The sequence below is a fragment of the Rattus norvegicus genome, chromosome 7 (genome assembly GCF_021556685.1).
Source record: "Rattus norvegicus strain SHRSP/BbbUtx chromosome 7, alternate assembly SHRSP_T2T, whole genome shotgun sequence".
NCBI classification, from domain to species: Eukaryota; Metazoa; Chordata; class Mammalia; order Rodentia; family Muridae; genus Rattus; species Rattus norvegicus.
In genome coordinates this window covers 15,375,767-15,398,565 of record NC_141540.1, presented here as the reverse complement: position 1 = coordinate 15,398,565, position 22,799 = coordinate 15,375,767, and the positions used below count along the sequence as shown (strand labels likewise).

The window sequence follows — 22,799 nt, the reverse complement described above, 5'->3', positions numbered from 1 at the left end:
CTCTTCTGGTGCGTCTGAAGACATCGACAGTGTACTTACATATAAAAAATAAATCTTTAAAAAAAAAAAAAAGAATCAGATGTGGGTAAAAGACCATGTGGCTGGTAGTAGCAGGCTAGTCAGGTTAGGATAGACCAGAATCTGACCAGTAATTAGTGCTAGTAGCTTGTTCACAAAATACCAGGACTGTCGTGTCTTGGTTTGGGAGTTAAAATGGGCTAGCCTGAACATAGAAATGCCCCAACATTACTTGTTACCAAGACAGTCTAAGAAAACCCCCATAGAATTACTTTTACACTGCCTTATAGTTATTTAACTGGCAGAAAAACAGCCACCATATTCCTGCACCCCTAGATGAGCTTCGCTCTGTGTAGGGTTTCAGAGAGTTCTCCACAGCTGAGCAGGTAACAGCATCTTACCCGGCATATTCTCCTTGAGATTAAGTGAAGGACGCTAAACGGGGGACCATCGTGGATCAAGTGTCACCACTGCATCTTCAAAGGAGAGGAGAGTTGGAATGGAGACTGGGAGAGTCTCGACTGCTGGTTCCAGAGGAGGGATGAAGGGCTTCGAGCTGACACAGTGAGCCCCGCACGTTCTCCCCTGGATCTGTCAGGAGGAGCCATCTCTACACCACCGAGCTGTAACACCAGGGTCTGTGTCAGGGCTCCTTACAGACCTGAGATATGATGGGCCCTGCTCGGGGTTTGCTGGGAGCCTGGAAACTGCTCTGTCCGCCTGCTCTGCATAACCAGCTGCCACGTCTGAGGGACTGAGGGACAAAAGTCTCTTTCTCCTAGCCCTGGAAGCCATGTGCTCAGATTCTGAAAAAGCCCATTCTGTTGTTTGTCCCCTGGCTTGTGCGGTGAAGTGCCCTCAGGGCCAAGTGCCCCCTCCTGGCCTCACTGCAAACCCGCTGGGACCCTATGACAGTTTCAACAGTGACACTGAGGACCGTGACAGGAACCCCCTACGAGGAGGATCACCTCCTCATCTGGTCACTAGGGGGACCATGGGGCTGAGCTCGAAACCCTCCGGCAGGCAGGTTTGAGGCAGCTAGGTGGGAACATCCAGGAGGATAGGCAAGGGGCCCAAGGCCCAGCCTCACGGTCTCTCAGTGGGAAGAGAAGCTTGGGAAATAAAGGGGCTGCACATCGGGTTAGATAAAATATGAAAATAACATTATTATTGTTCCGGCCTCCGGCGTCCCTGCCCGCCCCTACCCAAACCACAAAGCTCAGCGAATCACGCACACAGGCGAGGATGCACTTGGTGTTTACTGGGGAATGAGCTGGAGTGTACGTCTGGCTGTCACACTTTCTTGGTGATGTGTTTGGGGACAGCAAGCTCGTAAATTCGAGGAGATGCCTGGGCCACCAGAGAAGCTGGGGAGATGTAGTACGGGTTGTATCCCTCGTTGAGGTCCTTTCGAATTTTGGGCTGGGCCAGGGAGATGATCCGTGAACTGGCCACCGCATTCTTGGTGACATTCAGGACCTCCCACTGAGGACTGCGGTCAGGAACGCACTTTTCTGACAGGGCCTTGGGTGCTAAAGGGCAAAAAAAAAAGAGAGGAACGGTGCCAGGCTCAGACTTCTCGGGCAAAGCTCCAAGCTGGGTCTGTCTATCAGCAAATGAGTGGCAGGTCTCTATGGGCCACGCCCACAGTGTCAAATTCAGAGGACACAGCATTCACATGCTGGACTATTACACAGCCATGAACAGGACCAAGGCTCTGAAAACAATACAGCATGGCGGAAGGGGAGCTCAGGAACAGTAAGAGAGGGCTGGAGAGATGGCTCAGTGGTTAAGAGCACTGACTGCTCTTCCAAAGGTCCTGAGTTCAAATCCCAGCAACCACATGGTGGCTCACAACCTTCTGTAATAGGATCTGATGCCCTCTTCTGGTGTGTCTGAAGACAGCTACAGCGTACTTATATATAATTAAAAAAAAAAAAAAAAAAGAACAGTAAGAGAACCAGACACTGAAGGACAGACAGCATGGGATTCCATGACAGGAAAGATCCAGGGCAGGCGAAAGATCCAGAGAAGGAAGTGAATTTAGAAGTGCCAAGGACTAGGGAGGGGACCAAGTGACTGCTCATGCGGACAAGGCTTTCTTTGTGGCAATTTTGTGAAGATGTTGAAAACCATCTTTTAAGAGGATGAACTGTGAAGAAAACACTTGAGTTGGTCACAGTGCTCAGAAAGGAGGTCACAGGTACCAGGGAGAATGCGGTCTTTCTCCACCTGGGGAAGGGGGGAGCCTGGTCTGTGTCCTCTATACTCTGGGGGTGCTATAGGGGTGGGGCATAGAGAGGCTGCCAAGCCTCCCCATCTACTTGTGCCTTAGTGAAGATGGATAAGGGCCCTGAGCCAACAACCTGACCGCACCAAGGCCCTAGGGAGAGAAAGTAGAACCCTGTGATAGAAAACCACCGTGGAGACACAGCTGTTGGTGTGTCCACAAGAAGCTCTCGTGAAAGGGTCAACAAAGCAAGGAAAGTCCACCCTGAACGTGGCTGCACCCTCCGGCCCCCGGCCTGGAGTCCCAGGCCAAGAATTGAGAAAGCAAGTTGACCACCAGCATGTAGTAAGAATTCTGGATTTTTTGTTTCTCTTTTAAAATCCAGAAATATAAGGATATGTTTTTGTTTTAACCCCGGTGTGGGATGGGGGGCTGCTTCAGACCGTCCGCAGCAGCTGATTGTGATTTGCCACGTGCTCTAGCAGACGTGTGGTTTTGCCAGCTGCAGACAGTTTCTGCAATCATGTGACATTTGGAATTCTGGGGACTTTTCAGAGCTTATATACATGCTAGGGTCCCAGGAGGAAGGGTGAGGCGTTGGTTGTTGTTGGTCATGGTTTGTTAAGTAGTCATGCACAAAGAAGAAACAAAAAGAAGAATGTAGATTTCGAGATGGTGAAGATCAAACTTGCCCAGAGGAACCCCACACCCCTAATCAACAGGAAAGACTGATGATAACGTCGCCCCCTTTGCAACCCCTGATGTTATTCAGAGATCTCGTTCCTTCCCTCTATCCTTTCTTCTCTCTTATCTAGTATTAGGGGGTTGAAAGGTTGGAAGAAAAGGGTGGAGAAGGATAGGAGAAAGAAGAACCCACAAAGTAGCAAAGACCACTACACCAGCACCCATATCTGTTTCCTGACTGCCAACACAGTGTGACCAGCTGCCTCGTGCTGCCACCCCATGGCAGTCCCACCAGGGTGGGCTGTCCCCTCAGACCAAGAGCCTCGGTCAACCCTTCCTCAGGTGCTTTCTTCCGGTACTTTGCCACAGCAAGAGGAAAGGGCAGCTAATACAAGCCCTTTCTCTCAGAGCCCAGGTACCCCAGGCTAGATCAAAGCTCTAACAGCAAAGGTATAATGAGCCAGCATCTGGGACTTGGCGGTCCCAGGGCAGGGGGGAAAGGGGGGAGGTCAACCCTCCCTGGACTCAGGCCACTGAAACTTTCATCTCTTTTTTAAAACGATTTTTATTATTTAATATGTATGAGTGGTGTTGTCTGTGTGCAATTCTGTGCACCGCATGCATGCCTGGTGCAGGCAGAGGCCAGAAGAGCGTGTCTGCTCCGGGACGCTGGAGTTACTGACGGTTGTGAGCTGCCGTGTGGGTGCTGGGAGGAATCGAACCCCGGTCCTCTGGAAGGGCAGCCAGTGCTCTTACCCGCTGAGCCGTCTGTCTAGCCCCAACATCTGGGTGTTTAAGCTCTGTGAAGCACAGTATGACAGTGGAGAAGAGACCCCCCCCCCGCCCGCTCCTGCCCTGACAGAATTGATGGTTGCAGAGCTGGGTGACCACAGCCAAGCACACCCCATTTGCCAGCATTAGAGCGAGCGCCTAGCAAGTGCAGGGCTCCAACTGTACCCTGTCACCTCAGGGAGTCTGACAGAGGGTTAGTGTCCACCTCATACAGAGAACACCTACAAAGTGCAAACCAAAACCTGGAACAGGGATGGCTGAGAAACCCAAAAGGCCAGCCATATGCTCTACCAGCCTCAGACAAGAGCAACCTAGACTTGGGGACTCTACAAAGCTGCTGGCCTCTCGGCGTGCAACAAAGACACACCCAGGCAAGCATCACTCACAGGTAGTGATGCCTGTGCAAAAAGATACGTGGACCACACCAGGGCTCCACGATCTGAGGTGAGCAGGACGCAGGGATGACACTGGAAGGGGAATCCTGAGGTCCCCAACATGCCAGGCAACTGCTGAAGGTTTCTATACCCCCGCTGGCCACTGCATACTCGCCACTGGAGGTGGGAGCCACAGGGCGGGGGAGCAGTGTGCTACAGACACAGCCCACTGGATTCTGGCCTGGTGGGTGTGGAGTGAGGGTGGGGAGATGGCCTGGAGGATGCGTTATAAACTTGTCCACATGGGCTCTGCACTGTGTGTATGAAGCATGTGGACTCTAGGTTGTGACGTTAGATGTTACTTTTCCTTTAGGCTCTTTTGTCTTTTCCATGACAAGGACACATTACTGCTGCCACTGGGAAAGGACTGTTCAACTATTACACAAAATGGAATCAAACAAGCAATTGTTCCAGAGCAGCCCTCAAAGCCCAACCTGGCTGCCTGGTGCCTGCCTTCGGTTTCATCTCCTACTTGCTCTGCCAGTGCCCTCTGCTATTATAACCTCTGGCAGGGTCCAGGATTCGGACTGCAGTGCACGAGGAAGACAGACACCTGGCAAGGACAGGCCTCAAACCCGGGTCTCCTCACCCACCCCACATCCACAAGGGCATCCACTCACTTGCCAGCTGAAGAAGGCGGTTATAGTCTGACACATAAGGCTTGGGTTTTGGCATAGGGTCCCACTCTTCCAACAGGGTGGCTGGGGCCCTGGGCTTTGCCAATCGAAGCGTCCGTGGGGTAGGGACTGCCATCTGGGCTGCCCTGGACACCTGGGAAACCTGAAAGCAGGAATATAGGGAAACTGAATCGGTGACGATTCCGAGCAGTGCACAGAGCAGGAACGCCCCGACTCCCTAATTCAATGTGGGGCATGGGTTCAAAGTCATCCACATAAGTCAATGATTGCACCGTGAACGCCTAACACGCCTAACACACGGAGGGAGGTGGGCACAGAATGAGCTTGTGAGGCAAGGGGCAGGGACAACAGAGGCTGCTGCAGTGAGGATATGGCGGCGCGGTGAGGGGCTGCTGACATGCAAGGGGAGACCACAGAGGGACTGCTGACATGGAACGGGCCAGACCAAGGTAGGTATTTCCCTAAGGTACGTTCTTTTAAAAATATATATACTTTAAGACTGTGCATCACATGTATGCAGTACCAGCAGTAGCCAGAAGAGGGTGCCAGATCCTCTGCAACTGGAGTTACAGCCGGTTGTGCGCCACCAGGGGCATGCTGTGGTGGGGTGGAGCCCAGGTCCTCCAGATGAGCAGCCTGTGCTCCTAACAGCCACCTCACCAGCTCCATTGTCCAAAACCTCAGAATTAGATCTGTGGCTGTCACTCATCACCCACCTTAGAAACACCGCTGCATTTCCCAGCCTGAGTCTTCCCCGCTGACCCTTTAACAGTTCCTTTTTCAAACTTGTTCCCTGGCAGGCCCAGAGAGAAATCTACACATACCGGCAATTTAGCGGGGCTTCGTGAGCTCTACGAGAGCAATGCACACAGGAAGACACAGACCCAGCCCTGGTGCCATGTTTTCCAGAGTACATGAATAACAGAGTAACAGGAGACCGTGGTGGGTTCGGTCCCCAGCTCCGAAAAAAAAACCAAAAAAAAAAAAAAAAAAAAAAAAACAGGAGACCGTGGACCCTGTGTGTTAGGACTAGTGAGAATGCAAAGGTTTCTGGGCAACGCCTGGGCCTGGCTGAGGCTAGACCGTCATCTGTTAAAGGGGAGCAGATTACAGAAGGATAGAAAGTTCCTAGTTGGGCCTCAATCCCAGGCCCAGGAACATGGACTCTCCCAGGGACCATGGCGGCTGGTCTTAGGGAATTGCAGCCCTGAGACACAGGCGTAGCCTACAGGAAGGTGAGCACACTCGGAGTGTGAGGACCAAAGCAAAGACAATGGGTGGGAAGAACCATGTTCTCTACTGGGTCCAAATGAGAAGCAAATTCAAAAGTCAGGACTGAGACAGGCAGGGGATTCCATACAGGTCACACTGGTTTTTTTTTTTTTTTTTTTTTTTTTTTTTTGGTTCTTTTTTTTGGAGCTGGGGACTGAACCCAGGGCCTTGCGCTTCCTAGGCAAGCGCTCTACCACTGAGCTAAATCCCCAACCCCCACACTGTTAATGCTATGGAATCTGTGTGCGTGGTTTTTATCTGCTTTTAATTTTTCCTTGTCTACTAGAAACATGTACGGGAGCCTATGACAGAGGTGACTGGCTGCTGGGACTTTGTTTTCTGTTTTTGAAACAGGGTCTCGGGGTTGGGGATTTAGCTCAGTGGTAGAGTGCTTGCCTAGGAAGCGCAAGGCCCTGGGTTCGGTCCCCAGCTCCGAAAAAAAAAAAAAAAAAGAACCAAAAAAAAGAAAGAAAGAAAGAAAGAAAGAAAGAAAGAAAGAAAGAAAGAAAGAAAGAAAGAAAGAGGGTCTCAGGTAGCCCAGCCTGACCTTGAACTCACTGCATAGTTGAAGGTGACTTCGAACTCACAATGTTCCTAATCCGCCCCAAGAGTGCCGCAGCGGCAGATGTGTGCCACATCTGGCTGGATTTGGGGATGGTGTTGGTATTTTCATGGCTGTTGGTGGTCGGTGGTGGTTTCTTTTCTCTTTTCTTTCTTTCTTCCTTTTTACACAGGCTCTCTCTACACACAGCCCTGGCTGTCCTGGAACTCACTATGTAGACCAAGCTGGATTCAAACTCACAGAGATTCGCTCTCTCCTGCCTCTGCGGCGCTGAGTAAAGGCGAACACCATCATCCTCGACAGGTTTTTTTGTTTAAGAGACAGGGTCTCTCTATGTGTTGGGAACTGGTTCTAATGCTTTGTCTTATTTTGGCTCCCAAAGTCGCGCTTCCTGACCCTCCAGACCTGAGGGTCCCTGCCCCTAGCTGGTTTCCATTGATAATGAAGAATTACTGTACAACCATTGGCTGGGCAGAGAGATGGGGGTGGGACTTTTAGATTGCTCAGGCAAGGGACAGGCGGGGGGGCGGGGGGGCATGACTCAGAGGCGAGGGATCAGATTTAAGAGCTGCAGGACAGAAACCATCCAGCAATCTAGGCAGAAAGGGAACGCAGCCCTATGAGGGGGGCCAACCAGAAGGTAACAGGACAGGACAGCAAAGATAAAATATAGATTTAGAAGGTGTTAAGCCAGGAATACCTGATGGACATGTGTGCCAACCACGGGTTGGTTTAGAAGTGCCTAGCCTTCGAGCTAGTCAAGGCATATCAAAATTAACTGGCGTTTGCATTAACTGTACGTGCGTGCGTGGTACGTGCGTTCGTTGTACGTGCGTGCGTGCATGCGTCGTGCGTCCCATTCGAGAATCCAGAGAGCTCGTGGGCAGGGACAGCAAGCAGGCAACCCACTGAGAGCCAAAGCAATTCAACTAATTCACCGCCACACTATGAAGCCCTGACTAGCCTAGAATTTACTGGTCTGGTCTCAAACTCATAGAACTCTGTCTGCCTCTTGCCTGGGATTCGAGGTGTGCAGAATCATACTGCATCCAAAGACTGATGTCCCCACTGTCCCAACCACTTGAGTGTAGACAAGTGCTGCCTACCTCAGACATGTTAATACTCCAGATGTTATTGCGAATCTTCGGGGTAGCCAGTCGCTTCAGCCGGTTAGAAGCTTGGTACTCCAAAGTGGACCGAGGGATGGGCCAGATGGGCGTAGTCCTAAAAGGCACTTGGAGTTCAGCCATCACCCCACTCCTCTGCAGAGCTGCATGTGCATGGTCTTTCCCAGAATGCACCTGGGATGGGTGAGCCTAAAAACATTGGGCTACAAAATGCCTCCCAGAGGGATATCCCGTGAAGGCCAAGAGAGACCTTTCCCAGCTGTCTGCCCCAGAGCACGAGGTACCCTCCATATGTACTTTCTTTCTTAACCTTCCTGGGTGGCAAAGGGCTAGCTTCCACTCCCATCAGGAGCCACAAAGGGCTAGGGAGATGACTACCCTGAGCTCACAGGGTAACACCAGGTCCCATCTCCACCCTCTCCAAGAACAAGTGCTGCCGACCTCAGCTTCTGCGACTGCTAACTCCAACCCCCCCCCCCCCCCCCGTTGGCTGCCACAAACTGGGATGCAGCACAAGCTGAAATCTATCCCAGCACGAGGGATGTCACCAGCCGCCTGTGCACATGACTTCTCCTTACTCAGATGACAGTTTGGTACTAACACACAACGGGGCTGCTCATAGACACAGTGGTGGCACAGGTCGCACTTCAGCCATCAGTGCGTAGAGAAAGCAAAGGTTTGCCCAAGTGGCTCTGAGGACAGGCTTCAGAAAGCATGGCTACCAGGTTCCTACTCTAAAACTCACAGTCATGAGTGCCAATGTCAGGCTGATCGATCACCAATGGGTACCATACCCTCGATCCCCAAGGTTAGACAGCTAAGGGACATTGGCTAGAACTCTTGAGACTCAACACCCAGAAGCAGGACACGCTAAGCCCCTCTCAGTATGAAACAGAAAGAAGCTCAGATCTTCCCCCTGCCCACCCTCCCTCACCTGTTGTTGTTGTAATATTCCTGGTAGAACCTCTTGGGCCTTGAAAGCTCCTCCACGCGGCGGGACACCTCTGGACAGAAATGGCCCAGTCACTACAGCTACACTGAGTCCCAACAGGACCCACCCTACATCCCAGGGTTCTACTCAGCCCTCCACAGGTCCAAGCATGGGGTACAGACTAGAGACATGGGCAGACACTTTGCCAAAATACATTATACAATTGGCAAGACTATGGCTCCTTCCTCCCCATGGTTAAACACAAGAGGCTTGTAAACTAGGTTTTTATCTGAAGTTGGTGCTGGCCTAGGATTTCTAGGGTTGGGGTGAGGGGCATAGATGAGTCTGGAGCCCCAAGAAAAACCATCCTAGGCTACACTCATCCACAGAGGAGCTCTGTGGGTAGGAGAGCTTTATTTGAAGGAGTCTATGTGCTCAAAGAAGATGGATCCCTTTTGGGAAGGAAGGTATAGGATCTCTGTAGTACAAATGCTAGCCCTGCCCAGATTTGCCTTGGAAACTGCCCTGAACGCCTCTCCCTACAATCCCACAAGATTCCATCAGAAACTGCTCTGAACCCCTCTCCCTGCAATCTCACAGGATTCCAGGCACTCAGGGTGGTAGGGAAGGACTAGAGTCCTTAAGTGGGGGAGGCTTGGAAGATGACTGGTGGTCACGTACTGAGTGGAGTCAGCAGCTGTGGACCAGGCAGAGGACACCCAGGCTGCCCCAGAGAGACAGAACCTACCAGGGACTGTGATGGTCAACGTGGTGTCCTCAATAAATCGCTCCGTCCAGTATACAGAAGGCCTGGAATACAGCCGAGCAGCTCAGGGCAAGCTGCCCTGTGCCCTGCACCCTGCGCCCTGCGCCCTGTGCCCTGCACCCTGCGCCCTACACACTGCACCCTGTGCCCTGCGCCCTGCGCTCTGTGACCTGCGCCCTGCACCCTGTGCCCTGTGACCTGTGCCCTGCACCCTGCAGCCTGCGCCCTGTTCTCTGTGTCCTGCACCCTGTGCCCTGTTAGGGAAGGGAAGCCTGAGGCCCTGGGACAATGCACAGGAGGCTGGGGAACCAGGAAGGGCAGCCTGAGAGAGCAGGAGGATGCAAAAGAACAGAAGGTCAGGCTGGATTAGGGCAGTGAGCACCAGGGAAACACAGATTTATCTAGAGTGAGGCCCGTGTTTCAAGATGGGGCACGTGAAAAGGCCAAGTGCAGCCTGGAGAGCTGGGCCCCTCAGGTACACAGACAGAGCCCAGCAGGCCTGGTGCTCACCAGGAAGGCAGAGTTGGGACAGCCCTAGCTCTAGAGCCCTCCACCCAAAGAACTTGGTCCCTGGAAAGAAGGCAGCTCAGGTGTATCCTTGGAGCCTGGCATGTCCCTGACATGAGCAGGTGACAGAGGGAGGGGACACCCCAACTCACCAATACAGGCAGAACTGCAAGTTGGTCTTGCGTGGGGAAATCCAGACATGGCCCTTACAACAGCGCCCCGTCCTGCGATGAGACAGGGTCCCAGGCCCTGCCTTTGCCTCTGGGTCCCCACTGTTTCCCAGATTCCTCGCTGTTCTCTGGGTACCGCCCAAGGGTCCCACCTCTGGTGCCTTGACTGGTACCCCCCAACAGCCCATTTATTCTCTAGGTGTCCTACCCAAGGTGCCACAGGGGTGATGGGTTGGTGACCGGGCGTCAAAAGAACATAGCAGGCCCAGGCCACCTACTGCCCTTGCCACCTCATGGGCCCCAGCCCTCACCTGTCTTTCAGACACTGCCAGTTGAACTTGGGCTTTGCCAGTTCCAGTAGCCTATGGTTCTTCTTTTTCCTGCACTTGGCTGAGGAGGTGGTGGGAGTAGTCCGCTCATTGATGGACAGGTGGCTGCAAAAGTTTGTCGTCAGGGCCTGCTGGTCTACCTTGCCGTGCCTTGGAGCCTACAGAGCCGTCTTGCTCCCCCATCAGGAGCCTTCAGTCAGCTCTGGGCCCCTGGAGCCTTGGCACTCTCTATGAATGAGTTTGCTGTCACCCAGGCTCCATACTGTCCAGAAACTGAGCCCTGAGCCCACAGAACCAGGAGGAGTCAGCTCCCACCTCCTGGGGCTGTTGCAAGAGTGAACACGACACTCACTTCTCTCCTGTGTTTACTGAGTACCAGGACCCAGAGCAGGACAGAGCTACCTGCAGCATCCCCTTCTCCAAGGGGAAGGACAATGAAGGTGACCAGGATAGACCGGTGCGTTAGCATTTGCCTCTTTGGCACCTACCTGCCCACTAGGTCCCCAACACCCACCTCATTCCAACCACTTCCACCTCCAGGTCTCGTCGAAGAGAATCCTCCAGATTGGAGACCTCGGGGAGCTCTTCCCCAACCATCTCCTCTGGGGGGATTTCCTCTTCTGGATCATCTGTGTTTCGCTCTGTGGTGGCTTGGGAGCTCTGCAGCCAGTGGTCCTCAAATAATGTACTCTGAAGGTCCAAACTGCCATCACTCTCCCTGTACTCTGACCCGCCCGAAGTCTTGGTATCCAGGACTGGGATGCTGAGCAGACTAGACCTAGACCGGTGTTCGCCAAGTTCCCCCATGTGTGCGGCCCCTCCTAACCCTTTAACCTCACTCCCTCAGCACCCAAATGGACCTGTGGTTGCCACAGCAACAGGAGAATGCCCACCCATGGATTCCGAGGCCCCATTCCATCCCAGTGTTGGAGCTGGGTCTGGGGTGCACAGCTCAAGGCCCCGCCCTTCAAGTCTTTCTTTCGGAGTGGGGGACAAGGGACAACAGGGTCTCACTATGTAGCCCAGGCCGGCCTCAAACCTGACTTCCTCCTGCCTCAAGCTCCTGAGTGCTGGGAGGACCCATCTGTGCTGGACTCCAGACTCGAGCCTGGATTCAGATCTCACCGAAGGCTGTGCCCCTCCAGCGGATGGGTTTATGGAATCCATAGGGACTTCTGGGCATGAATTTTTTTTTCCCCTTCAAAAGAGACACAAGAAAGAAACCACCTCTCTGCTTCCTGATTACGATTGGGTTTCTCTTTAATATCTGTTGCTCAAGCAGCCATTCTGTGACCTCAGGGCTCTGATGGCAGGTGAACTTCCGAACATGGTACCTCACAGATGGCTCTGGCTCTCTGCTGCCTCCTTGGTAGCTGACTCTCGGGTCCTCACAGCGCAGGGTCCTATGACACACGCAGATTCTGCCCTGAGTTATAGAAGGACCACCTTCCAAATACACCACCTTGCATCTCAAGTGAGAGTATGGCTGTGGCAGAGGACACTGCCAACACAGCCCCATCTCCAGTCTGGGCACGAGGAGAACTAAGGGCACAGAGGTCTACCGCCCCCATACCACAGCTGGAGAGACTCCATCTCCACTCTCACTGCTTTTACAAGGGTAGGATTGAGATGAGGTCACGGAGCACTGGGAAGGGGCAGAGCCCCAGAGACCAGGGAGCTGAGGAGGCAATACCTGTGCAAAGCTCACAGCCAAGGGGGCCAGAGCCAGGGCGATAACCCAGTCTCTGACAGATGCGCTGGCTAAACTTGACTGTCAATTTTATTTGGATTTTGGATCATCTAAGACCAGCCTGTGAGTGCATCTCCAGGAAGGGAGACCTTCCCCACCGAGTGCGCAGTCCTTCCCAGTGTCCACTCAGCTAAAGTCTAAAGGGAAGGCAGTGTTGCCTACTGGCCTCTGCTTCTTGCTGGTTAGTGTGTCTACTCCGTTGTTGCCTCTCCCGCTGCCACCTTCTTTCGCTGATACCAGAACCCAGAATTTTCAGCTTTCTAGGGTGGTCTGGAGACCAGTGGTTCTGTAGGAAGCCCCTGGCCTTCCGTAGCAGATTAGAACTGCTATGGGGCCCAGCCTTATAGACTAGACAGTTGCCAGGTAATTAGCTGCTGCACGGTGCAGGGAGTCATTGATCCAACCCATATCCTCCTGTGAGCCGATCTAGTAAACGCCTTCCCTCCTGATACCCTGCAGAGCTAACACATAAAAGGTTGTGGAACTGGAGCCACTGCAGGCCCCAGGGACTGTGATGGTGAATGGTGATACATTCTCCATCTTGGGTTTTCCAGGCAGGAAACAAAATAGGTATAGAGAATAGTTGTGCTGAGGGATGCAGGGGACCGGAGTTTGGTTCCTGGTCGATCACAAGTGCCTGTAACTCCATCTCCAGGGGCTCTGACACCGTGTTCTGGCATCGGCGGGTGTCTTAGCCACTGCTCTACTGCTGTGAAGAGACACTAGGACCAAGGCGACTTATTAAAGAAAGCATTTAGTTGGGGGTTTTCGTACAGTGACAGAGTGGGAGCCCACGATGAGCACGGTGGGAAGTGTGGCAGCAGAATAGCAGGCACGGTGCTGCACCGGTACCTAGAGCTTACATCTCAGCTACAAGTGGGAGGCGTAGAACAAGAGAGACTGGACCCTGCAGACGCTTTTAAAAACTCGAAGCCCATACCCAGTGACACACCTCCTCTAACAAGGTCATACCTCCTAGTCACCCCAAAACAATTCTACCGACCGGGGACCAAGCCTGTCTTAGGGTTTCCATTGTTCTGAAGAGACACAAAGGCGACAAAATGTTGTCTCAAAGGACAACATTTCATCGGAGCTCCCTTACAGCCAAAGAGGTTCAGCAAGAATCATGGCAGCATCTAGGCAGGCATGGGTGCTACAGGAGCCGAGAGTTCTACATCTTGATCCAAAACTAGCCAGGAGAGGACTCTGTCTTCCACAGGCAGCCCGGAGGGCACTCTCAAAGCTCACCCACACAGTAACACTTCCTCCAACGAGGCCACGCCTCCTACTAGTGCCACTTCCTGTAGGCACTTGACTTTTCAGAACTTACTTATAATAAAAATTCATGAATGTTTTAACCCCCCCTCCCACCTCCAGTCCATCACCAACCAGAGGCAGTGGAAAAGAAAGATTATTCGGACAGAGGGGAAGTGGGCCACTGCTATCTCCACACTCAGAATATCAGCAGTGCAGTCCGCTAGCAAACCACCAAACAAGAATCAGCAGCTTCAGTCCAGTCCACTTGGCAGACAGTGGCTGTTGGATCTAGAAGAAATTTTGAGGCACCACCAGTAGGCCCAAGTCCATGGAAGCAGCAAGAGGCTGCTAGAATATCATGAGAAGTTCTTTAGCGGGTTACTCTCTGTGAAGTCACGTCGTGACCAGTGAGAGTCAGCAATGCAAGGTGAAGCAACACACAAGCATCGTCAGCCTAGCGAGGCACAGCAAGGCGAACCTATGCTCCAGCCTCGACCCACCATCTACGGCCATATTTACATTCTTTCTATACATTGTGCATCCTTCCATGTGTCTGGTTCAGTAAAACATTCTCTCACCTGTGTACCCCAGCAAAACATCGTTATGAATCTCCAAAGAAACCAGAAATTTCCACCTCGACTTCCCATGGGCCAAGCATATTCGAACCACCACAGAGCCTGTGAGGGCTATTCTCATTCAAACCACCACATTCCACTTTCTGGCCCCAACAGGCTGGTGGCCACATCACAGTGCAAATGTATACGGTTCAATTTCTAAAGTCCCCACAGTCTATCACAGTATTAACACTGTTTAAAATTCCAGTCTCTTCTAAGACTCAGAGCAATCCCTTTAACTTGTAAGTTCAGTTATAAAACTGTAACACCTGACAAAATCAAAAGGCAAATTACATATTTCCAACATAACAATGGCACGAAATATACATTGCCATTCCAAAAGAGAAGCGGTAAGGGGGCATAGTGAGGAAATACTGGGTCAAACCTGAGCAGGGCAAATTCCAAATCCGGTATCTCTGTTTGATGTCAAAGTACTTTGATGGCTGCACACCCTTCCAGCATTATTGACTGCAACACACTTCTCTCTCCCTGGCTGGTTGCACACCCCATCTGCAGTTCTCCTTGGCAGGTGTCCCATGGTTGTTCTGGCATCTCCAACATCGTGGGGTCTCCAAGGTAATCCAGGCGAATCTCTCTCTCTCTCTCTCTCTCTCTCTCTCTCTCTCTCTCTCCTCTCCTCTCCTCTCCTCTCCTCTCCTCTCTCTCCTCTCTCTCTCCTCTCTCTCTCTCTCTCTCTCTCTCTCTCTCTCTCTCTCTCTCTCACACACACACACACACACACACACACACACACACTCGGCCTCAGCAGCATTCCCTAACCATTCAGGAGGATTGATTCCACAGCGCCTTTTACTTCTGTATCCTTGACAAAACCACAACCACACAGCTGACGCTGCCAAGTTCTACTGGCTGCCTGGAGCAGGGAGCTTGGCCCCCTCCCTGAATTAATTTGCATACGTTTTGGCTTGTGCCTGCTCTTTAGGAACAGGCCCTTTCCTACCACCAGTTGCAGAATTAGCTGGGTGTGGTTTTGCCCCCGGGGGCACCACTCCTTGGCTCCACTTAGCTTTTCTTTAAACCCTTCATCTCTCTGAGCACAGGCTTTGCCTCAACATTACACTCTCTGATGCTCTTTTTCTCCTCCACTGTACATTTTGTGTTCTTGCCTTGCTTGCTCTTTTTCACTGCAGATCTGCGTAAGAGTGATCGCTAAAACCCACGTATCCCAGTCAATACCAGGCTGTCTCGAAGCCTCTCCTCTGCCAACAACACAGATCCAAAACTCTTTAATTCAGCCTCAAGTAGATTTTTAGGACAATGGCAGGAAGAGGCATATTCTTTGCTTAAATATCACAAGAATGGTCTCTAGGCCAGTTTCTACTAGTGGTCCTCTCTGAAACCCTTGATCTGGCTCTCCATAGTCCACACTGCTTCCGAGTTCCTATTAGGATGGCCCACTAAGTCCTGTTCAATTGCTTTCCTGACCCAAAGTTCCAAAATCAACATTCCTCCAAGAAACAGCATGGTCAGTCTTGTAACAGCAACACGCCACTCCCTGATACCAGTTTTTGTGTTACTTTTCTATTGCTGAGAAGAGACACTATGACCGAAGCAACTTATAAAAGAATTTGATTGGGGGCTGGATTACAATTTCAGAGGGTGAGTCCATATCATCATGGTGGAGAGCCTGGCAGCAGGCAGGCTTGGTGTGGGAGCACTGGCTGAGAGCGTATCTCCAAGCCACAAGTTGGACAAAGACAACTAGAGCAAGTGAGCCTGTTATGGGCTTTTGAAGTCTCAAAGCCCAACCCTGGTGACACACCTCCTCCAGCAGAACCACACCTCCTAATCCTTCCTAAACGGTTCCGCCAACTGGGGACCAAGTATGTACGCTTACAGGGGCCATTCTCACTCAAACCCCCACAGCAGGAGCCACCACACAAATGGTACATACTCACACATACATAAAAAAACAAAACATTAGGGGCTAGAGAGCTGGCCCAGTGATTAAAAGCGTTCACTGCTCTTCCAGAGGACTCAGGTAGCTCTCAGCACCCACATCAGGCTACTTACAACTGCCTGCAATTCCAACTCCGGGGGATCTAACACTTCCACAGGCACCAGGCACACATGTGGTGCACATAAAAAGCCCACACGTGCACAAAAAATAAATCCGTTATCATCAAGGTGGGAGCACAGCATCGTCCAGACAGGCATGCTGCAGACAGAGCTGAGAGTTCTACGTCTTCATCTGAAGGCTGCTAGGAGAAGACTGGCTCCCACGAGGTTAGGAGGAAGGTCTTAAAACCCATGCCACAGTGACACACTTCCTCCAACAAGACCACACCGCCAAATAGTGCCACTCCCCAGGCCAAGCATATTCAAACCACCACAAGGTATAATATGTAATTTTAGCACTCTCGGGCAAAAAAAGCAAATTTGAACAGTAATGAGATTTGGGCTCATCTGTTTCTACACTAACATTAACTCCTGCTAGGATGTATAATGGATGTCAGGGGACATAAAACAGTTCGAAGCATTTCCAGCACAAAAGAACCCACAGACATACACAGAGAAGGATGGCGATACTAAGTCTTTGCTGTCCGTGATTTAACCGTTATATTTCTATGAAATGGAAAGTGTTGTGCACAATGCAAACACCACAGTCATACACAGTAGCTGGCAGTAAGGGTGTTCGCCTCATTGGTTGTGGCAGCACCACCATCCTGTCCAGAGCTGTGGTGAAGACATGTGATACCACACAGGCGATCAGGACCAGAGACTGTAGCTAGAATTTTGGTTTCAAACAAACAAACAAACAAAAAAAACCCACAGAAATAATATGAGACTATGCTTTCATTTTAACCCCAGGCGTGGGATGTGGGGCTGCTTTGGACTGTCCGCAGCAGCTGACTGTGATTTGCCTCATGCTCTAGCAGAGGCGTGGTTTTGCCAGCTGCAGACAGTTTCTGTGATTGTGTAATGTTTGGAATTCTGGGTACTTTTCAGAGGCTATAAAAATGCTAGGGCCCCACGAGGTGGTTGTTGATGGTCAGTTTGGGGGCGGGGGGGGCTGTTGGATTTCGCTGGCTGCTATTAGTCGAGGTTCATTAAGTAGTCGTGCACAAAGAAGAAACAAGAAGTTATATATCCTGTCGGCAAAGATCAAACTTGCCCCTAGTCAGCAGGAAGTGGTCTAACAATAATGTCGGCCCCTTTCCCTCCCCTGACACGATTTAGGAATCTCTTTCCTCTCCTCTGAATCCTCCTCTGAATACTTTTCTCTCTTATCTAGTGTTAGGGAGTTGTGGAGAAGGGTGGAAGAAAGAGGAACCCACAAAGGAGCCACAAAACAGCTACAAGAGACACCTCAGATTGTTTTTGGTTCTTTTTTTTTTTTTTTTTTTTTTTCGGAGCTGGGGACCGAACCCAGGACCTTGCGCTTCCTAGGCAAGCGCTCTACCACTGAGCTAAATCCCAACCCCGAGACACCTCAGATTGTTATGTTTTTATTTTGAGTTCCTTTTTAGATGTTTTGTGCTTTGAAACCTCTAACTGCCATCCATACCACAGATCCCAACTGCCTCCTAGCCATCCTGTAGGGCAGGATCCTCTCCTCTAACCTCCACTGTTGCCTCCTCTAACCTCCTCTCTGCCCCTTCCGGAACCTCTGTCCTCTCCTCAGCCCCCCACCCCCTTATATCCTTCCCTCAACCCCCTCTCCCTTCTTCCTCCCTTTCCCCTTAGAGCATGGCTTCTCCGTGCTCCAGGCTGCCCTCGACCATGGTGGATTCCCTTCCCTCAGTCCTGCCCCCATTTCTCTCCGACCATCAGGACTTCCTTGCTCTTCTTGTCCATTTGTTTTGGTCCTTGGCACTTCTGTGGTTCTCCATTTCAAAGTAGACATCACGTTTCCCCCGCTGCATTTGGGAAAGGTCCTGAGGAAGGAGGCTGAGCTCAGCAGAGCTGCAAGCCGAGACCATGGGTGATGCTTATGATGACCACTAGGTGGTGGCCTACTCACGGCCACTGGTGCCCTCCTGCGTCAAGGAGACTCCAGACTCGGAACCCGTGTCTTCCCATGGGCAGGATTTTCAAACCAGAAAGAGATGCTAAGTAAGCCAGAGAAGATGACAACTGTCGTTGAACAAAGCTTAGGACCAAAGCAGCCTTCCTGGTACTATAGACAGCCTCGAAGATCCACAGGTGTACTCTTTCCGGGCTCAGTAACCTGTGGTCCAACAGACCCCGGATGTCCGGCTCCCCGGAGAGGGCGAAAACTCAGACCCCTTTTCCTGGATTCCAGCCCCTCAGCCTCCCCAGGGGCAAAGTCTCTGGTGCTGACAGAAGTTTGACCTTCCCAGCATTCCTTTAACCAAGAGCACCGATAGAGAGAGGCGGAAACTTTAAAACACAGCTCTCCTCATCTCCGTTTCTGTTGTTCTCTTTTCAGACAATCTCAAGCTCTCCAGGAGTGACCCACCCAGGACCTGGCTACTTAGCACGGGCTTCGTGGCTTCCCTGAGCACTTGAGGCTATCTGGAGGCCCAGCTGCCCTAGCAGCACCCACGTTCTTCCAAGGTCCCGCAGTTCCGCAGTGGTCACAGCTAGGAAATGCAGCACACGCACGAGGCCACCAGGGGGAGTGGATGCTGCCTGGGGACCTAAGCTATCCTTCAACTTCTGTTCCTACCCCACAGCATCATTCCAGGCAAGACTGTTTTCCATCTGTACAGAAATTTCACCACCCTCCCCACCTGATTGGTGTCAAGCAGTACTCAGGAGTTCATCTAAGAGGGACCTTCCGTTTGGTCTCCTCTGGTTGTACTGAGTCCCGCTAGCTGCCCTGACGTATCTCAAACTCGTGCAGTCACCTGAGGCAGCTTTAGGTTAGGCTGCAGCTCCCGGGTAGAGTCCTAGGTTCAAACACCGGTACCAGCAAGGTAGGAAGGAAACAACAGAAACGGACTCATTCTCGCAAGGTCCAAGTCCTCAAAGTCCAAGTCCACAGTCCTCACTGAGCTAAAGCTGGGTGTCCCGAGGGCAGGAATCCTCCTTAAGAGTAGATTGTCCTCGTAGATCTGAGAAGCCCACACATGTGACGTGGAGCCAACTCAGGGAACAGCAGGCGGAAGCGCGAGGCATTACTGTAGCCAGCGCCATAGCTAAGGAAGCATGAAGCAGGGTGGACGCACCAGTGGACCCTGGGAAGCTGCAGTGTGGAGGGCCCATGGCAGGAGGTGTGGAACACATGTACACACACACACACACACACACACACACACACACACACACACTCCCTACAGGAGCAGGGGTCTGGGAAGAGTCGTCATGCTCAAGCAGAGATGAGTGGCCAGAAGGGGACACCAAGACCATTGCCAAGCTTGTGTTCTTGTGGCTGTTGTCCCACCCCTAATCCTGTGTTTGCTAGTGTCTTATGATCATGCTTAGAGTGAGTCTTGCACACATATCATTCATTATCTCCCAGACTCCAGGAGGCGCTAGCCTTTGTCCTGGGGCTTTGCAAGTCTTTCCCCAAGGTAGACACATTCCAGAACTTGCTCTAAGGAGACAGAAAAGGTAGGAGCTGGCAGCTTTGTCCCAGTTCTCAGGTTTGCCTCTTCCCAAGGCCTTGTCAGCATTCACCAGTCTCATCCTCCATGGCTGTGGGCAGAGGCTGCCGTGAGCATCCACGGGCCCAGGCGTCAGCTCCAGTGTGGTCCTCCATCCTGGCGTTTCCCAGCACAGCCTGGTTCCTATGGAGACACCCAGAGTGGAATCGGCTGAGCTGGGCTTCCCGCCATGCGCCAGGCTCTCTCGCCTGAGACTAAATTAAGTCGTCTTGGTGGGGGAGGTGGAAAGAGAGGATCTAAAATGAGCTGGGGTGAGTCAGCACTGAGGGCCTGAGGGGATGCAGCCAGCCCACCAGGGTCTCATTCGGTGAGGGGGGGAGGGCACACAGCAGCTCCATCTCAGGTTTATGAATAGACAGCAGGTTCTCTGTAACTCAGAAAGGTGACCATCCCACACCAGGCCAGGAACTCCCCTGATCCAAAGAGACACGTACGAGCCCAACAGGACCCAGGATCCCCTAGGTCAGAGTCACCCTGTGTGCAGAAGATTGGGTGAGCGGGTGAGGCGGTGAGCAGCCGCTATGCAGACCACAGACTGGGGCACACCGCCTGCTCTCATTCCCCTCCCCAGCCAGAGGCGGATGCCCCCCCGAGAGCCCTCCTGGTCCAGGCTGGCTGGTAAGGGCAAAGACAGGAAGGATGAGGACCAGTGAGGGATCTAGATGGCAGATCTAGCCACCGTATGGTCTGGCTGGGATGTCTTACATTGGCCACTGAGCTTAGATTCAGGAAAACGCATGGCTCATCTAGATTCAAATTCAATCCTTACTCACAGGGCTGAGCTGTGGGAGCAAGCCCACTGCTGGTGAACTAGAAGTGAGGCCTTCCATGGGCTCTATATGGTATGGGGAGCATCTCACCCCTCTGTATCCTCGCTAACTCAGCCCGACCATCCCCTGCCCTAAAAGGATGATGGAGGTGGGTGTGACGACTGATCTTCCTCAGTCAGCTTGACTCAGCTGGGAAGAGACAGCCTCAGTGAGGAAATGCCCCCACCAGCCAGGCCTGCAGGCACGTCTATGGGGATGTTGTCTTGATTGACAGTTGATGTGGGAGGGTCAGCTCACTAGGGACAGTGCCACCCTGGGAAAGTGATACCTCCAGGTCCCTGCCAATTCATGCCCTCACTTCCCTCGATAGTGAACTGTAACCTGCAGGCCAACAACCTGTAGGACTGTCGCCTGTGCACCCTCCCCGCAAGCTACTTTTTGTCACAGTGTTTTAATTTGTACACTAGGACAGGGGGGAGCAGAGGGGAACTGGGGGAGGAGAATGGTAGGAGGCAGAGGGGAAGAGGGAGGAGGACTGGAAGGCGGCCAGTAAGGAAAAGACAGGCAGGACAACCGGAGGAAGATGGAAGGGTCTAGTAAGACAATGGTGGGTGGGACGGTGGGAGGATGGTGGTGGGAGGATGGTGATGGGAGGATGGTGGTGGGAGGATGGTGGTGGGTGGGACGGTGGGAGGATGGTGATGGAGGATGGTGATGGGAGGATGGTGATGGAGGATGGTGATGGGAGGATGGTGGTGGAGGATGGTGGTGGGAGGATGGTGATGGGAGGATGGTGGTGGGAGGATGGTGATGGAGGATGGTGGTGGGAGGATGGTGATGGAGGATGGTGATGGAGGATGGTGATGGGAAGATGGTTATGGAGGATGGTGGTGGGAGGATGGTGGTGGAGGATGGTGGTGGGTGGGACGGTGGGAGGATGGTGGTGGGAGGATGGTGGTGGGAGGATGGTGGTGGGAGGATGGTGGTGGAGGATGGTGGTGGGAGGATGGTGGTGGGAGGATGGCGATGGGAGGATGGTGATGGGAGAATGGTGATGGAGGATGGTGATGGAGGATGGTGATGGAGGATGGTGATGGAGGATGGTGGTGGGAGAATGGTGATGGAGGATGGTGATGGAGGATGGTGATGGAGGATGGTGATGGAGGATGGTGATGGAGGATGGTGATGGAGGATGGTGGTGGGAGGATGGTGGTGGGAGGATGGTGATGGAGGATGGTGGTGGGAGAATGGTGATGGGAGGATGGTTATGGAGGATGGTGATGGAGGATGGTGATGGGAGGATGGTGATGGAGGATGGTGATGGGAGGATGGTGGTGGGAGGATGGTTATGGAGGATGGTGATGGAGGATGGTGATGGAGGATGGTGGTGGGAGGATGGTGGTGGAGGATGGTGATGGAGGATAGTGATGGGAGGATGGTGATGGAGGATGGTGGTGGGAGGATGGTGATGGAGGATGGTGATGGAGGATGGTGATGGAGGATGGTGGTGGGAGGATGGTGGTGGGAGGATGGTGATGGAGGATGGTGGTGGGAGAATGGTGATGGGAGGATGGTTATGGAGGATGGTGATGGAGGATGGTGATGGAGGATGGTGATGGGAGGATGGTGATGGAGGATGGTGATGGGAGGATGGTGGTGGGAGAATGGTGATGGAGGATGGTGGTGGGAGGATGGTGATGGGAGGATGGTGATGGAGGATGGTGATGGGAGGATGGTGGTGGGAGGATGGTTATGGAGGATGGTGATGGAGGATGGTGGTGGGAGGATGGCGATGGGAGGATGGTGATGGAGGATGGTGATGGAGGATGGTGATGGGAGGATGGTGGTGGGAGGATGGCGATGGGAGGATGGTGATGGAGGATGGTGATGGAGAATGGTGATGGGAGGATGGTGGTGGAGGATGGTGGTGGGAGGATGGTGATGGGAGGATGGTGGTGGGAGGATGGTGATGGAGGATGGTGATGGGAGGATGGTGGTGGGAGGATGGTGATGGAGGATGGTGATGGAGGATGGTGATGGAGGATGGTGGTGGAGGATGGTGGTGGAGGATGGTGATGGAGGATGGTGGTGGAGGATGGTGGTGGGAGGATGGTGATGGAGGATGGTGATGGAGGATGGTGGTGGAGGATGGTGATGGAGGATGGTGATGGGAGGATGGTGGTGGAGGATGGTGGTGGGAGGATGGTGATGGAGGATGGTGATGGAGGATGGTGGTGGAGGATGGTGGTGGAGGATGGTGATGGAGGATGGTGATGGAGGATGGTGATGGAGGATGGTGATGGAGGATGGTGGTGGAGGATGGTGGTGGAGGATGGTGATGGAGGATGGTGGTG

General features: G+C 52.6%; 1 protein-coding gene across 9 annotated transcripts; it reads right to left on the bottom strand.

The window, feature by feature from the left end:
* Nucleotides 1-1,159: 1,159 nt before the first annotated feature.
* On the bottom strand, nt 1,160-14,735 carry Spmap2 (sperm microtubule associated protein 2). Of its 9 annotated transcripts, XM_087556190.1 has the most exons (10): nt 14,467-14,735; nt 11,795-11,863; nt 10,975-11,658; nt 10,443-10,565; nt 10,114-10,185; nt 9,437-9,498; nt 8,692-8,761; nt 7,737-7,854; nt 4,779-4,938; nt 3,480-3,732 (listed from the first exon to the last, which is right to left on the bottom strand). In XM_087556190.1, the coding sequence occupies exons 3-10, from the start codon at nt 11,265-11,267 to the stop codon at nt 3,608-3,610; spliced, it is 1,023 nt and encodes a 340-aa protein (XP_087412316.1). In that variant the 5' UTR covers nt 11,268-11,658; nt 11,795-11,863; nt 14,467-14,735; the 3' UTR covers nt 3,480-3,607.
* Nucleotides 14,736-22,799: the final 8,064 nt, after the last annotated feature.

Bases quoted from the DNA above. Each gene is read 5' to 3' on its own strand.
- Spmap2 (XM_087556190.1), bottom strand. From the start codon at position 11,267: ATGGGGGAACTTGGCGAACACCGGTCTAGGTCTAGTCTGCTCAGCATC. The intron at 10,566-10,974 runs GTGGGTGTTGGG...AAACTTTTGCAG, and splicing joins GTGGAAGTGGTTGGAATGAG to CCACCTGTCCATCAATGAGC. The intron at 7,855-8,691 runs GTGAGGGAGGGT...AGTGCCTTTTAG, and splicing joins GAATATTACAACAACAACAG to GACTACGCCCATCTGGCCCA.